Source organism: Portunus trituberculatus, chromosome 47, assembly GCF_017591435.1.
Source record: "Portunus trituberculatus isolate SZX2019 chromosome 47, ASM1759143v1, whole genome shotgun sequence".
In the NCBI taxonomy this organism is placed as follows: Eukaryota; Metazoa; Arthropoda; class Malacostraca; order Decapoda; family Portunidae; genus Portunus; species Portunus trituberculatus.
In genome coordinates this window covers 4,660,969-4,676,208 of record NC_059301.1, presented here as the reverse complement: position 1 = coordinate 4,676,208, position 15,240 = coordinate 4,660,969, and the positions used below count along the sequence as shown (strand labels likewise).

Sequence of the window (15,240 nt, the reverse complement as noted above, 5' to 3'; positions counted from 1 at the left end):
CCACTACCTAGATGAAGGAATGATGAAGAAGATACTAGAATATGCAACTTGTGTCTGGTCACCGCATATGAAGAAAAATGTGAAGAAAGGGTACAGAGGCTGGCAACAAGGATGGTACCAGGACTCAGGGAGTTAGACTATGAGGAAAGGCTGAGGGAACTGGGGCTGACCACATTAGAAGAGAGAAGAACAAGGGGAGACATGATAACTATGTATAAATTGGTGAACAAGATTGACATATTGGACAGAGAGTTGATAAAGGTGACCACAAGTAATCATCTCTGAGGACATGGAAAAAAACTAATAAAAGACATCTGTCTAAATGACGTGAGAAAGTACAGTTTCCTGCATCGTAGTATTGATAAGTGTAATAAACTGAGCAGTGATGTCATTGACACAGTGTGTGTCAATCAGATGAAAGAGAGATATGACAGGAGTGGCCAAGGAGACAGGACATAGAGAGCTTAGCTCGGGCCCTGTAATACACAAATAGATAAATACAAATAGGTAAATACACAAACACACACACACACCTGTAGCACCTTGCCTGGCCAAACTCTTCCAACCCTGTTTATCGACTTCAACCTTTCCTTCTTGCTGAAAGTTTGCCTACATTCAACCTGTTCCTAAAAAGGGTGATCATTCTGATCCCTCAAACTACTGCCCTATAGCTGTAATATCTCTTGCTTATCTGAAGTTTTTTAATCTATACTCAATAGGAAGATTTTTAAATATGTCACTTCACAGTCTTCTATCTGATCGCCTGTATGGCTTCTGTCAGGCCCACTCTACAGGTGATCTTTTGGCTTTCCTTACTGAGTCTTGGTCATTCTCTTTTAGAGATTTCGGTGAAACTTTTGCTGTCACGTTAGACATATCAAAAGTTTTTGATAGAGTCTGGCACAAAGCTTTGATCTCAAAAGTACTCTCGTACAGCTTCTATCCTTCTCTCTCCAACTTTATCTCAAGTTTTCTCACTCTGACCTTTCTATAGCTGCTGTGGTGGACGGCCACTGTTCTCTTAATTCTATTAAAAGTGGTGTCCCTCAGGGTTCTTTCCTGTCAACTACTCTCTTCCTATTATTAATTAATGATCTTAACCAAACTTCTTGCCCTATCCACTCTTACACTGATGACACCACCCTACACCTTTTCACGTCTTTTCACAGACAACCAACCCTTCAGGAAGTCAACAGGTTGCACAAGGATGCCACAAAATGCCTAACATCTGATCCTTCTAAGATTTCTGATTGGGGCAAAGAAAACTTATTAGTGTTCAATGCCTCAAAAACTCAATCCTCCATCTATCAACTCAACATAAGCTTCCAGACAACTATCCTCCTTCCTTTACTCATTATCTAAACTGGAAATTTCACATCTCATCTCTTGCTAAAAACAGCTTCTGTGAAGTTTGCATTCTGAGTCATCTCTGCCAGTTTTTCTCAGCCCTCCCCCCCCAATGCTAACTGTACAAGGACCTCGTCTGCTCATGTATAGAGTACCCTTCTCATGTTTGGGGGTGTTCCACTCACACATCTCTATTAGATAGGGTGGAATCAAAAACTTCTTTATCTCATCAATTCCCCTCCTCTGACTGAGTGTCTCTTTCTCACGGCCATATTGTCGCATCTCTTGCTATCAACTGCGCTTCTGATCTTGGTAACTGCATGCCTCCCCTCCTCCTGTGGCCTTGCTGTACAAAGCTTTCTTCTTGTCACCCCTATTCTGTCCAACTGTCTAATGCAAAAGTTAACCAGTACTCTCAATCTTTCATACCTTTTTCTGGTAAACTCTGGAACTCCCTGCTTGTGTCTATATTTTGAACTTCCTAAGACTTAACTATATTCAATAGGGAGGTTTTAAGACATTTGTCCCTGTCCTTTAGCAAACTATTGGCTCTGTAGAGAGACTGGCGACTGAGTGGGCCTTTTTTTCTTTATCTTTTTGTTGCCCCATGGCTAGTCCTCCCCTTGTACCTAATATATATGTACTTTATATATATATATATATATATATATATATATATATATATATATATATATATATATATATATATATATATTTCTTTATTTATTTATTTATTTATTATCTCATTATCTTATTGCTTCAGTTCTGGACATCACATTGGTCCATCTGGTGAGGCAGACTAATTTCGTGTTGAGTTTCATTTCACTGTCAAGAGCGATCTATAGTCATGGTATGCTACTACGCTGCTTACACATAGTGGAGTTAACGGCAGAATTTCTCATCCTGCCGAACAAAGGACAGTCAGCTATTGTCCTTCCCCCCCCTGCCCCCCCCCCCCTCTCTCTCTCTCTCTCTCTCTCTCTCTCTCTCTCTCTCTCTCTCTCTCTCTCTCTCTCTCTCTCTCTCTCTCTCTCTCTCTCTCTCTCTCTCTCTCTCTCTCTCTCTCTCTCTCTCTCTCTCTCTCTCTCTCTCTCTCCCTAGATAACGTTGATGCTTTCACTTTCACTTTCTTCAAGGTGTTCTGAACCTAATTTCTTCTGCTGTAGGCGAATATCAGCTCTAATGTACTCCCAGCACCATATCCTCTTATCATGGTAATACCCTACATACATTGAATTTAAGTGTTATCTCTTATCTTCTCAGTACATAAACATGTTAGATAACTATGTTAGTTGATCTCATTTCTGTTATATGATTATAATATTGTCCACTTGATACTTGGAAGGTTATGATCTATAGTCATCTTGTATTGCCATTTCTGATGTTGATTTCATAAATAAATAAAAAAAAAGCCACCAGTAGAACTTCAGTGTATGGGAAAATAAATGAATAGATAAATAACTTGTCAGCTCAGCCACAAGTCACCTCCATACAGGAACATTTATAGAATCCTGAGTTCAAGTTCACAGTTTTGTGCTTGAGTCTTTTCTTGATTTAGATCATTATACCTCCACAATCCTGACTCTTTAGATTGTGCCAAATTATTTCATAATCTTATGGTGGATTTGTGTGAGATGTGTGGTTATAGAGATACAGTAGTTATGATCACTCCTTGAATTGAACTCAGAAATATTTGTCACTTGAGACAAAGATAGTCTGGTCTAAGAATGGTTGTACAGTAGTGTGAAATTCCTTGTCAGAGGCTGTGATTGCCTCTTCTGTTCTGCCATCATTCAATTTTTCTCTTTATAAACACCTGAAAAGCATTCGTGGTATTATTGATAACAAATTATATGTTAGGTAGTGAATTCTACTCTGAATACAAAATTGATGGTTTGCTAGTCACCCAATCAACCATTCTATTACGGAAAGAACTTAAAAATTCCTGGCAATTGAACTTCAGGCAGAGCTAAGACTACTTGCATGCTACACATTGAGACAGCAAAATCACAACCCATCAGCTTACACCCTGTGCCTACTTTGTGCTGGGAGTGATCCATGCTGATCATGATGTGCTGGACGGAAGAAAATTGCAACTTGCAATTATCTAATAACTTGTGATAGTGAAATACCTTTGGTTGCATTACTGTTTGTTGGACAAGAGTGGGTACTAGATATGAATAAAGGATCAAGTATTGATGCCACTCCCAAAAGTAAAAAAAAATTTAAAAAGAGATTGGATAATTTCATTCATCTTAAGAAGTGTTCTGGATTATTGCATATTTGTCCAAAGGTTGCGTTTCTCTTGTAGCAAATTCATTCTATCATTACAAATTGAATGATATCTTGATAATCGTACAGATTTGTAATATTTTGCCTAGTCATTCATTCACTCATATACTTTCATCAAATTATTTATGTACATTTATATATATTTTCTCATTTCAGCCTGATGGGTGACCAAAATGGTGAGGCCAGTTCATTCCAAGCGCAAACTGTTCATTGCCAGCAAGGAACAGAAGGAAAATGATCCAGGTATCAACACCTTTTGTATTTAGTTAGTATGTGGTCACAACTGATGCTTCAAATCATAAACAAGAATCTCGCCAGATTCTTTATCCACCTGATTCTGAATATTAACATAGACATGTAAGCACTTCTCAGCAACTCCTTACTTAACATGGATGCCAAGCTGGTGTGTAGATAAATAGAGTAGGTAACAAATTGAAGAGATGGTACAGATTTTCTCCCATGTAGTGCTTTTCTATTTCTTTCTCAATCTTTCATGCTTGTTTAGTATTTATCTTGTTTTTACTGATATATGAATTAATTAACTTGTGTGGTTTTTCATATCTTGTTGTCTTGTGTGTGTGTGTGTGTGTGTGTGTGTGTGTGTGTGTGTGTGTGTGTGTGTGTGTGTGTGTATATATATATATATATATATATATATATATATATATATATATATATATATATATATATATATATATATATATATATATATATATATATATATATATATATATATATAGTCACCTGCCGCCCGGTGGAATACTCCAGGAGAGGTACTTACGGGATGTAGGCAGTGCTGCAGACTGAGTGATTCCCGTGTCCTCTCTTCCCGGTTCCCTTTGTGGTCTCATTTATACAATTGAGCAGCTGCAGCCTGCCCTCTAAAGACAACTTCTACTACTTCCTACACTACACTACAACACCTTACACTTTTACACTCTCTTCAAATCAAAATTTAATAATGGCTTCACCACGCCCTGCCTCGGAGTCCCCTCTGGGAGGGACCATAAATGTCCCCAGGTCGGACTGCCCCTCTGCTGTCGACCTTGGGTGTCTTGACACTTCATCTAATACTTTCACTATCAATTTCTGCAACATTCGTGGCCTTCGTTCTAATTTTCAATCTGTGGAACACCACCTCTCCTCTACTAAACCTCATCTTCTCTTCCTAACTGAAACACAGTTGTCTGTGACTACTGACAGCAGCCCCTTTTCTGTTCCCTCCTACTTGCTCTATCCTCATTTTCAATCCAAAGCTGGATGTTGCGCATACGTGCGTAACGACACCACTTGCTCTCGTGCCCACAATCTTGAATCTTCAGAATTTTCTACCATCTGGCTAAGACTTCAATGTCACTCTCTAACTAAATTCATCTGTGCTGTATACCTCTCACCTAATTCCTCTGACTATGTAAAATTCTTTGACTATTTGACTTCCAAGGTGGAGCACATCTTATCTCACTTTCCTTTTGCTGAGATCTCCATTTTAGGGATTTCAATGTTCACCACCAGCTTTGGCTTTCATCTTCTTTCACTGACCAACCTGGTGAACAAACCTTCAACTTTGCTATCCTTCATGACCTAGAGCAGCTAGTGCAGTTCCCTACCCGTATTCCTGACCGCCTTGGAGACACGCCCAACATTCTTGATCTTTTCCTAACCTCCAACCCTTCTGCTTACTCTGTTAAACTTTCCTCTCCGTTGGGCTCCTCCGACCACAATCTAATTTCCGTTACCTGTTCTATCACTCCAGTGCAGCCTCAGGACCCGCCTAAGCGGAGGTGCTTCTGGCATTTTAACTCTGCTAAGTGGGAGGAACTAAGGCAGTACTATTCTGATTTCCCTTGGGATGATTATTGTTTTCATGTCAGAGATCCTTCTCTTTGTGCCGAGCGCATAACAGAGGTGATTATCTCTGGCATGGAGCTATACATTCCTCATACTTTCTCTAACCCTAAAGCTAAAAAGCCTTGGTTTAACTCTGCTTGTTCTCGTGCTGTCAATGATAGAGGCGGCTCACAAACGGTTCCGTAGCCATCCAACTGCTGAAACTCATGCCCTATATATTTCTGCCCGTAATCATGCCAAATCTATTCTCCAACTTACTAAAAACTCTTTCATCAATAGAAAATGTCAAAGTCTTTCCAATTCTAACTCCTCTCGAGATTTCTGGCATCTAGCCAATAATATCTCTAACAACTTTACTTCTTCGTCTTTCCCTCCTTTACTTCATCCAGATGGCTCTACAGCTGTCTCTTCTTTTCTAAAGCTGAACTCTTCGCTCAAACCTTTGCTACCAACTCAACTTTGGATGATTCTGGGCATATTCCTCCTACTCCTCCACCCTCTGACTACTTCATCCCTAAAATTAAAATTCTTTATAAAGACGTTTTCCTGGCCCTCTCTGGCCTTGATTCTCGGAAGGCTTACGGTCCGGATGGAGTCCCTCCTGTTGTTCTCAAAAACTGTGCTTCCGAACTCGCTCACTGCCTGGTCAAACTCTTTCATCTGTGTCTCTCTACTTCTATTTATCCTTCTTGCTGGAAGTTTGCTCACATTCAACCTGTCCCTAAAAAAGGTGACCACTCCAATCCTTCTAACTACCGCCCTATAGCTTTGATTTCCTGCCTTTCTAAAGCCTTTGAGTCTATCCTTAATAGGAAGATAATGAGGCATCTATCAGCTCACAACCTTCTCTCTGATTGCCAGTATGGTTTCCGTAAAGGCAGATCTACTGGTGATCTTCTTACTTTCCTAACTGAATCTTGGTCATCCTCTTTTAGGGACTTCGGTGAAACCTTTGCTGTCGGCCTTGACATATCGAAAGCCTTCGATAGAGTCTGGCACAAATCTTTAATTTCTAAACTACCCTCCTACGGATTCTATCCTTCTCTCTGTACCTTCATCTCCAGTTTCCTTTCCGATCGTTCTATTGCTGCTGTAGTAGACGGTCACTGTTCTTCCCTAAAACTATCAACAGTGGTGTTCCACAGGGTTCTGTCCTATCACCCACTCTCTTTCTATTATTCATCAATGATCTCCTAAATCTGACTCAATGCCCTATCCACTCCTATGCTGATGATACCACCTGCATTATTCAACAGCGTTCAACAGACGCCCAACCCAACAACAATTAAATGACTCAAGGCGAGATGCTATAGGACGCCTAACTTCTGATCTTTCACTTGTTTCTGATTGGGGCAGAGAAACCTGGTTTTGTTCAATGCCTCAAAAACTCAATTTCTACAACTATCTACTCGACATAACCTTCCAGACAACTATCCTCTCTTCTTCAATAACACTCAACTTCCCTCTCCTCTACATTAAACACACTCGGTCTATCCTTCACTAAAAATCTAAACTGGAAATTTCACATCTCTACTCTTGCTAAATCAGCTTCCAAGAAGTTAGGTGTCCTGTGGCGTCTTCGTCCATTTTCTCTCCCTCCCAGCTGCTTGCTCTGTACAGGGCCTTATCCGCCCGTGTATGGAGTATGGCTCTCATGTCTGGGGATCCACACACAGCTTTACTAAACAAGGTGGAATCTAAAGCTTTTCGTCTTATCAACTCTTCTCCTCTAACTGACTGTCTTGATTCTTTAAGTCACCGCCGCAATGTTGCATCTTTATCTGTCTTCTACCGCTGTTTTCATGCTGTCTGCTCTTCTGAACTTGCTAACTGCATGCCTTCCCCCTCCTGCGGCCTCGCTGCACAAGACTCTCTACTTCTTCTCATCCCTATTCTGTCCATCTTCCTAATGCAAGAGTTAACCAGTATCTTCACTCCTTCATTCCCTACACTGGTAAACTCTGGAACTCTCTACCTGTGTCTGTATTTCCACCTGCCTATGACTTAAACTCTTTCAAAAGAGGAGTGTCAAGACACCTCTTACGTTAACTGGACCCTCCTTTTAGATTTTTTGTTTTTCTCTTTCTCCTACTTTCCTCTTAACAGGGCCTGGCAACCAGCGGATTTTTTTTTCCAACACTTTGTTTTCCCTTGGCCAGTGCCCTTGTAATGTAAAAAAAAAAAAAAAAAAAAAATATATATATATATATATATATATATATATATATATATATATATATATATATAGAGAGAGAGAGAGAGAGAGAGAGAGAGAGAGAGAGAGAGAGAGAGAGAGAGATTTATCTTTTAGCTCATACTCTACATTTTTTGTCACAAGCTGAAAGTGAATTGAGGAACAAGATTCCCTCAGAGCACCAAGGCTTAACAGACAGTAGCAACAGTTTAAACATTGGCTGTCAGAGGAAGAGTGGCTTCAGTGGGAACAGTGGCGTGGGGACTCACAGTAAAACAATGGTGGGGTGGGCAGAAGATGTGACCACAGCCCACCATACCCCCAGCCGGCCAGTCATGCCCATGTCGGAGAGGCAGCAGATTGCCCTCCTCATGCAGTTGTCGTCCCCATCTCCTCCAGGTGGGTGTGATACCTATTCTCATTCCAAGTTTTAACCAAGTGATCCTGGATAAATTTTCCTATCATAGAAATAGTTGGAAGTATTTGATTTCACTATTCAATGGACCACTGATCTTGCTCTTATAAAGATTTAACACATACAGTAAGTTTTCATAGTGAAAGATTAGGTGTAAAAATTCATCAATGCACACTTTGCTTAGATATTGCATATCTTGAATTTTTCTTCCACCAGACAAGGCAGACATAAACCGCTCAAGCAGCCCTCGTACGCCCAGCACTCCAAGCTTTGGCCGAGGCGTGAACAAGCGCAATGAAAGGGGAGAGACGCCCCTTCATGTTGCTGCAATAAAGGGGGACAGTGACCGTATCTCCCAACTCATCTCTCAAGGGGCAGATGTCAATGCTCCAGACTATGCTGGTTAGTGGTGTTATGTCTTTATCCTAGCTAGAAAAAATTAAGTACATTGAAACACATTATATTTTTATTAGATATGTTTTGTTGATGATTATTTTCTCTTTTTGTTTTGTTGAAATTTGCTTACTCATATTTATTGTGTTTCCTGTCAATATATGTATGGCTATTATGTTATAGCTACTAAACTATATATATATATATATATATATATATATATATATATATATATATATATATATATATATATATATATATATATATATATATATATATATATATATATATATACAAAATGTATGGACACTACAACACCAATCATTAACATTATGAATTAATTTTATTATTATTTGCATATGTTATGAGTTTGTGTCCTTTCTAAGGATTTATGAATAAGAAGTTAGTTGTATGGCAACCCAGCAAGGAAAGAAAGTTTATTAGGCCCTTCAGTTTTCTTCACAATTCATTTTGCCACTTTTTACAATTGAAATGTCCCCAGAGAGTGTAAAGAAAACAAGACATAGATTAAGGGACATGAATATAAAGATACTTACAAAGTGAAGATTTTGTAACATACTTTATTGAAAGCTTTTTTTTTCTTAACTTGTATAATGGCAGGTTCACACGTGTCAAAATGTGACTGAAATTGCAAGTTGGTAAAGTTTCTGACAGAATATTGGTGCCTAACAACTGGAAAAACCAGTTGTAAAACAAGATCAACATGTTGGTCTTGTTCCGTCGATTTGCGACTTGGTTTACATTGTGACATCAAGGATAAAGGTTTCAAAATGTGTTGTCCAGATATAGAGGAAATGTTGGAGTTAGTGAAGGAAAAATAGCACATCTGGTATCCTGAAAATGAATTATACAGCAAAAAATGCTTACGCAAGTTGACATTCAATGAGATAGCTGCCATGCTCCAAGAACTTTTCCTATCTGCAGTGTGTTGTTGGTGGTGAGGATTGAATACTTAAGATGATTAATTTGATCACAATCATCATCATTATTGGAGGAAGACATCTTGTTGAGTAGTTTAAGGGAGGTGGTGGCGTAGTGGATAAGGTGGTGAGCGTGGGATCGGGCAGACTTCCACGCGTAGGTTCGAATCCCACCAGGTACTGCTTTGAAGCATGGCATTTGTTGAGTGGTTTAAAGTTACCTACATGTCACCATGATACCCAGGTTCTAGGACCTAGGTGGTTACACCAAAGATGCACTTTGGTTTTGATATGGACCCTAATATGGGTACCACTATAAATAAAATTCCCACATATACCCACATAGCACCCTACTGGTGCTATAGGCCATAACGTAAAAAAAAAAAAGAAATTTTTGTTTACATTCACTTCTGGCCAAATAGCTGATACATCCAGTCACTATGTGTGAACATGTTCCAACTTGAAGGGCTCAGTTGATACTTCTATCGACTTGCAATTTCAGTCACATATTGACCTTAAAGCATGAATTCTCAAATTGGTTAGTACAATATTGATCTTTTGGGTTCAACAGAGCCAAAGAGTCTGATAACTGATGGTTTAGAGGAATTGGGAATGATGGAAAGTTTGTTAGGAGTCGGTGTTTTGAATCTGTAGAGCTCCATGTCAGTTTGTAGTAATTCTAAAAGGTGAGATGACTTGGGACAAGGAAGTGTTACTAAGACGAGATAATCAGCAGATGGTGTCCATAACTAGTAATAAAATTAAAGTAGTATTCATTAGGTAACCAGATGATTAATGTTTGAAGGTCTATGGACTGGAGTGTTTGGAGATCACTTCTCCAAGGCAACAGGAAGTGTTTTACTAACATCCCAAAGAGATAATGGCTAAAGCTCATTAACCCATTAGTGCCCAGTCATAGATCCCATTTGATTTTTTAATGAAATTTGGTACATATGGTATCTATGGGATAAGGAATAAAAATCAAAAAGAAATTTTTGGAAATTGCATTCGGAAATTAGGAAAACATGCAAAGAGAAGGAGAGAAACCATAGGAGGGCAGTTTGGAAATCAAAGCTTTATGCCAGACTCTCAAAAGTTTTTGATATGTCTAACATGACTGCAAAAGTTTCACCGAAATCTCTAAGGCCGCTTTCACACCAAGGTGGCACACCACATGTGGCAAGTGGCAAGCCACGTGGCGTGCCACATGGAAATGAACATCCAGAAACATATGAAATCTTTCACACCGAAGTGGCGTGGCACATTGCATGTGCCACGTGCGATGTGCCACGCCACTTGGGGATCGGATCTGCCCATTATTTTTTAACATGCGACTCGCCACCGCGGACTGTGATGCCAAATTTTAATGGAACTTTCACTTCAAAACTTATTATTAGACGATGTACTATTACTTTTTTTTATTTTAATAACAAAATATACAATAATAAGAAAACTTTTGGATGTATGGCACATGTTGATTAGTTATCAAGAGACTAGACAGATTTGCGCAAGTACATGTGACAACACTGCCTGTGAGAAGAACACGTAGCCGTGTAGGACACAGTTGTCTTTTTGTTGTCAGTTGTCTTTTGTGCTTGCTTTCGTGCACAACTACGAATATGCCTCTTCCAGACAATGAACTATTTAATATAAAATACTAGATGGTGAAAATTTCTCTCCACATTCAGTTCAAAAGGTGGAACTTCTCTTCATCAAACTCTAATTGCTTTGCAACAACATAAACACTTTGAACTTCTACATTATCTTTAAGATATGGATGTATCCAGAATTTCTTCCTTTTTTTTCTTCTGCAGGTGACTATAGTACCAATTAAAGCAACAATAACCTTCTCATCCGATCATGCCATCTTGCACACTGTGAAGTGAACTGCCACCCTGAGATGCATGGCGACATGCTACCTTTGTCTGAAATCACTGTGCCACTCGTCACTAGCCACTTGCCACCTACCATTTGCCATGTGCAACATGCCACCTTGGTGTGAAAGCGGCCTTAAAGAGGATGACCAAGACTCAGTAAAGAAAGCCAGAACTTTATCTCGTTTCCTTTCCGACCATTCTATTGCTTATGTGGTAGATGGCCACTGTTCTTCTAAATCTATTAATAGTGGTGTTCCTCAGGGTTCTGTCCTGTCACCCACTCTCTTTCTATTATTCATTAGTGATCTTAACCAAACTTCTTACCCTATCCACTCCTACGCTGATTATACCACCCTATATCTATCCACGTCCTTTCAGAGACAACCAACCTTTCAGGAAGTTAACAGGTCATGCAGGGACACCACAGAACGCCTGACCTCTTATCTTTCTAAGATTTCCAATTGGGGCAGAAAAAGTCTAGTAGTTTTCAATGCCTCAAAAACTGAATTCTTCCAACTATCAACTTGACACAACCTTCCAGACAACTATCCCCTCTTCTTCAATGACATTCAATGTCTCCCTTTTCCACACTGAATATCCTCGGTCTGTCTTTTACTCATAATATTAACTGGGAACTTCACATCTCATCTCTTTCTAAAACAGCTTCTATGAAGCTGGGTGTTCTGAGGCATCTCTGCCAGTTTTTCTTGTCCCTTCAACTGCTAACTTTGTACAAGTGCCTTATCCATCCCTGTATGGAGTACTCTGCATTTTTTTTTTTTTTTTTTTTACGGTAAGGCCTAAAGCGCCTGTAGGCACACTTGAAGAGTGTATGGGAAGCGCTGTTCAGCTTCCGCCCATTAGTGGCGCAGGCAATTTTATTTATAGTAGTACCCATATTAGGGCCCATATCACCGCCCAAGCTCATCTTGAGTGTAACCACCTATACGTGGTGGGATTCGAACCTACGCGTGGATGTCTGCCCGATCCCACGCTCACCACCTTATCCACTATGCCACCGCCTCCCTTGGGAGGGTTCCACTCACACAGATTTATTAGATAAGGTGGAATCAAAAGCTTTTCATCTCATCAACTCCCCTCCTCTGACTGTGTCTTCAGCCTCTTTCTCACTGCCAAAATGTCGTATCTCTTTCTATCTTTTATTGCTATTTTCATGCTAACTGTTCTACTGATCTTGCTAACTGCCTTGCTAACTGCCTCGCTGCACACAAGGCTTTCTTCTTCCTCTCATCCCTTTTCTATCCAACTCTCTAATGCAAGAGTTAACCAGTACTCTAAATCATTCATACCTTTCACTGGTAAACTCTGGAACACCCTACCTGCCTCTGTACTTATTTTCTTCTTCCTACGACTTGACTTCTTTTAAGAGGGAGGTATCAAGACATTTGCTCCCTAATTTTGGTTAACCCTTTACTTATCCTCTAGAGAAGCAGCATTCAAGTGGGCCTTTTTTTCTTTTTTAATATTTTGTTGCCCTTGGCTGGCCCTCTCTCCTACATAAAAACAAAGAACAGTTTTATACTTAATACTTTCCTTAGTGAAGATGTGTTCAAAAGTCTTGGAAAGGCAGAAAAGTCCAACTTTAAAAGCTGGAAGTGTGATTAAAACAGTTGACCTCTTGGGTACAAATTGAATGTAAATAAACTTTCAGCAAAAAAGAAATGTAGAGTTTTAGGAGCAGAGATATACAAGGGGTTGGTTTAAGATGTCATTATAGAGAACCTTGAAAGCAGGTTTAATATCAGAGAGAGGTTAGAAATATATAATGCTAGAAACAATATGAGCTACAATAAAAAGAAGTGAAACAATCATCCTGAAAATATAAATAAAATGTTCATCATGAAATTTGCTATATTGTCAACACAATACTACATGCACATCTTCATACAAAGTAAAAAAAAATATGGCTCCTATTATCATCCTGGAGTCCCCTTTTGGCTATTGTCTATTCAGCTTGTTTAGGGACCGGCACCTCAGCGAGTTTTTTTTTTTCTAATTTCCCTTTTACAAAAAAAACAAAAAAAAGGAGTACATCAACAAATGTGGATCAAATTTTGTATGAAAGTGGTCCATTCATTTACCAAAAGTGTTTGAATGCCTATGAATGCTTTTTTAGATTCAATGAAATTGAAATGAAACTGCCTTCAAGATTTTTTGAGCTTTGTTAAGTATCTAGAAAGTTGCCTTCTTTCTGCAAACTTTTGGGTAAAATGAAAATCTAAAAATGACAGAATCAATTAGACAGCAATATGCAAAGGTTTATTCTTATATAGTGTGAGTTTCAGATAAGTGCAATGAGTAAAATGCTTTTGTAAGAGGTAGAGGCATTTATCAGAATTAATCCCTTCAGTACTGGAATACTTTTCTACCTTGAGTCTTGAGTATGATGAGACAACTTTATTGACATTAGGAAGGGTCTATGGAGGTCAAAAGATAAATGGGCACAGTCTTCACTATTTTAATCTCTACTTGAGTTTCTGAAGCTGTATAAAATCACCAAATCGTAACCAGAATGAATAAGAAAATGCGTCCTAGTACTGAATGAGTTAATGGTAAAATTAATGAAAATTTTGGAGTACTAGATGTGTCATAAGGATGTGTAGTGTTGTTGTACAAGTTAAAGATGGAAATATTCAACGGTCGCCTGCTAGTCACCCAGCCAGTCTTCCCCATTACGGAACAAGCTCAGAGCTCATAGTGACTGATCTTCGGTTAGGACTGAGACCAGCACACACATCTCAGCACATACCGAGATGGCGGGGCCACAACCCCGAGTTACATCCTGTACCTATTTGCTGCTAGGTGAACAGGGGCTACATTTTAAGAGGCTCGCCCATATTCCTCGCTGCTTGCGAGATTCGAACCCGTGCCTTCTCGGTTGTGAGCCGAGCGTGCTAACCACTGTACTACGCATGCATGATATAATAGCTCAATCAGCACTCAGTTTTCCAAGATAAACTTGGAACAAGAAAGTTACATGAAGGAATTAATACAGTTTTTAGATGTACTATGTGGATCTCTTGGAATGAAGGCAATGACAGGATTATTTGAAGGAGCTGTTGTATTGTCTGCGTTGTTTGGGACTAGAATGTGAAAAATGGGAGTAGGAGATAATAAGAGATTGAATGTCATTGATATTAATAAGATATATGTGAAGTGACATATGTGAACAAAATGAGAAATCAGAAAGTACATGGGAGAAAAGAAGATTGGTTTTGGAAGAGAAATGGCTGAGTGAGGTATAAAGATAGTTGATGTGGATCAAGTGTGGTGTAAGTCTAAGGCAGAGTGGTAAGATAAATAGACTAATATAACTAAGAGTACAAGACGCGAGAAGGATATCTTTGTAACAAGGAAGAATGCTCGTTCAAGATGGGTCCTACCTATTTTATTGTTCAGTTTACTTTGTAGTTTAGTGATCAGTTACTATAAGTGGGTTACATATTATTATTATTATTATTATTATTAACATTATTGTTATTATTTATTATTATTATTATTATTATTATTATTATTATTATTATTATTATTATTATTGTTATTATTATTATTATTATTATTATTATTATTATAGTAGTAGTAGTAGTAGTAGTAGTAGTAGTAGTAGTAGTAGTATTTATTTCATTATTATTATTATTATTATTATTATTATTATTATTATTATTATTGTTGTTGCAGTTATTTTTATTTACCTATTCATTTATGTATTTATTTATTTTTGAATAATGATAAATGAGAAAATTGGAAGAAATGGTACTTTGAGAGATTTGCTGATAGGGAGATCAGTATGTGTTACAAGATCGTTTGGGCGTGTGGAGGGAAACGAGGACAGAAAACTACCTAGTAGAAAGAATATTACGGGCAGATGTGCGCAGTGAAAGGGTATAAGAGGAAGTCACGTCTGGAGGGAAT

General features: G+C 38.7%; 1 protein-coding gene across 1 annotated transcript in view; it reads left to right on the top strand.

The window, feature by feature from the left end:
* The window catches only part of LOC123520507 (ankyrin repeat domain-containing protein 11-like), a 108,523-nt gene that overhangs the window by 31,860 nt on the left and 61,423 nt on the right, over positions 1-15,240 (top strand). The window contains exons 2-4 of the mRNA XM_045282818.1: positions 3,796-3,882; positions 7,826-8,080; positions 8,313-8,498. Coding sequence (XP_045138753.1) covers positions 3,813-3,882; positions 7,826-8,080; positions 8,313-8,498 — 511 coding nt within the window. The 5' untranslated portion in view covers positions 3,796-3,812. The remainder of the gene's footprint in view (positions 1-3,795; positions 3,883-7,825; positions 8,081-8,312; positions 8,499-15,240) is intronic.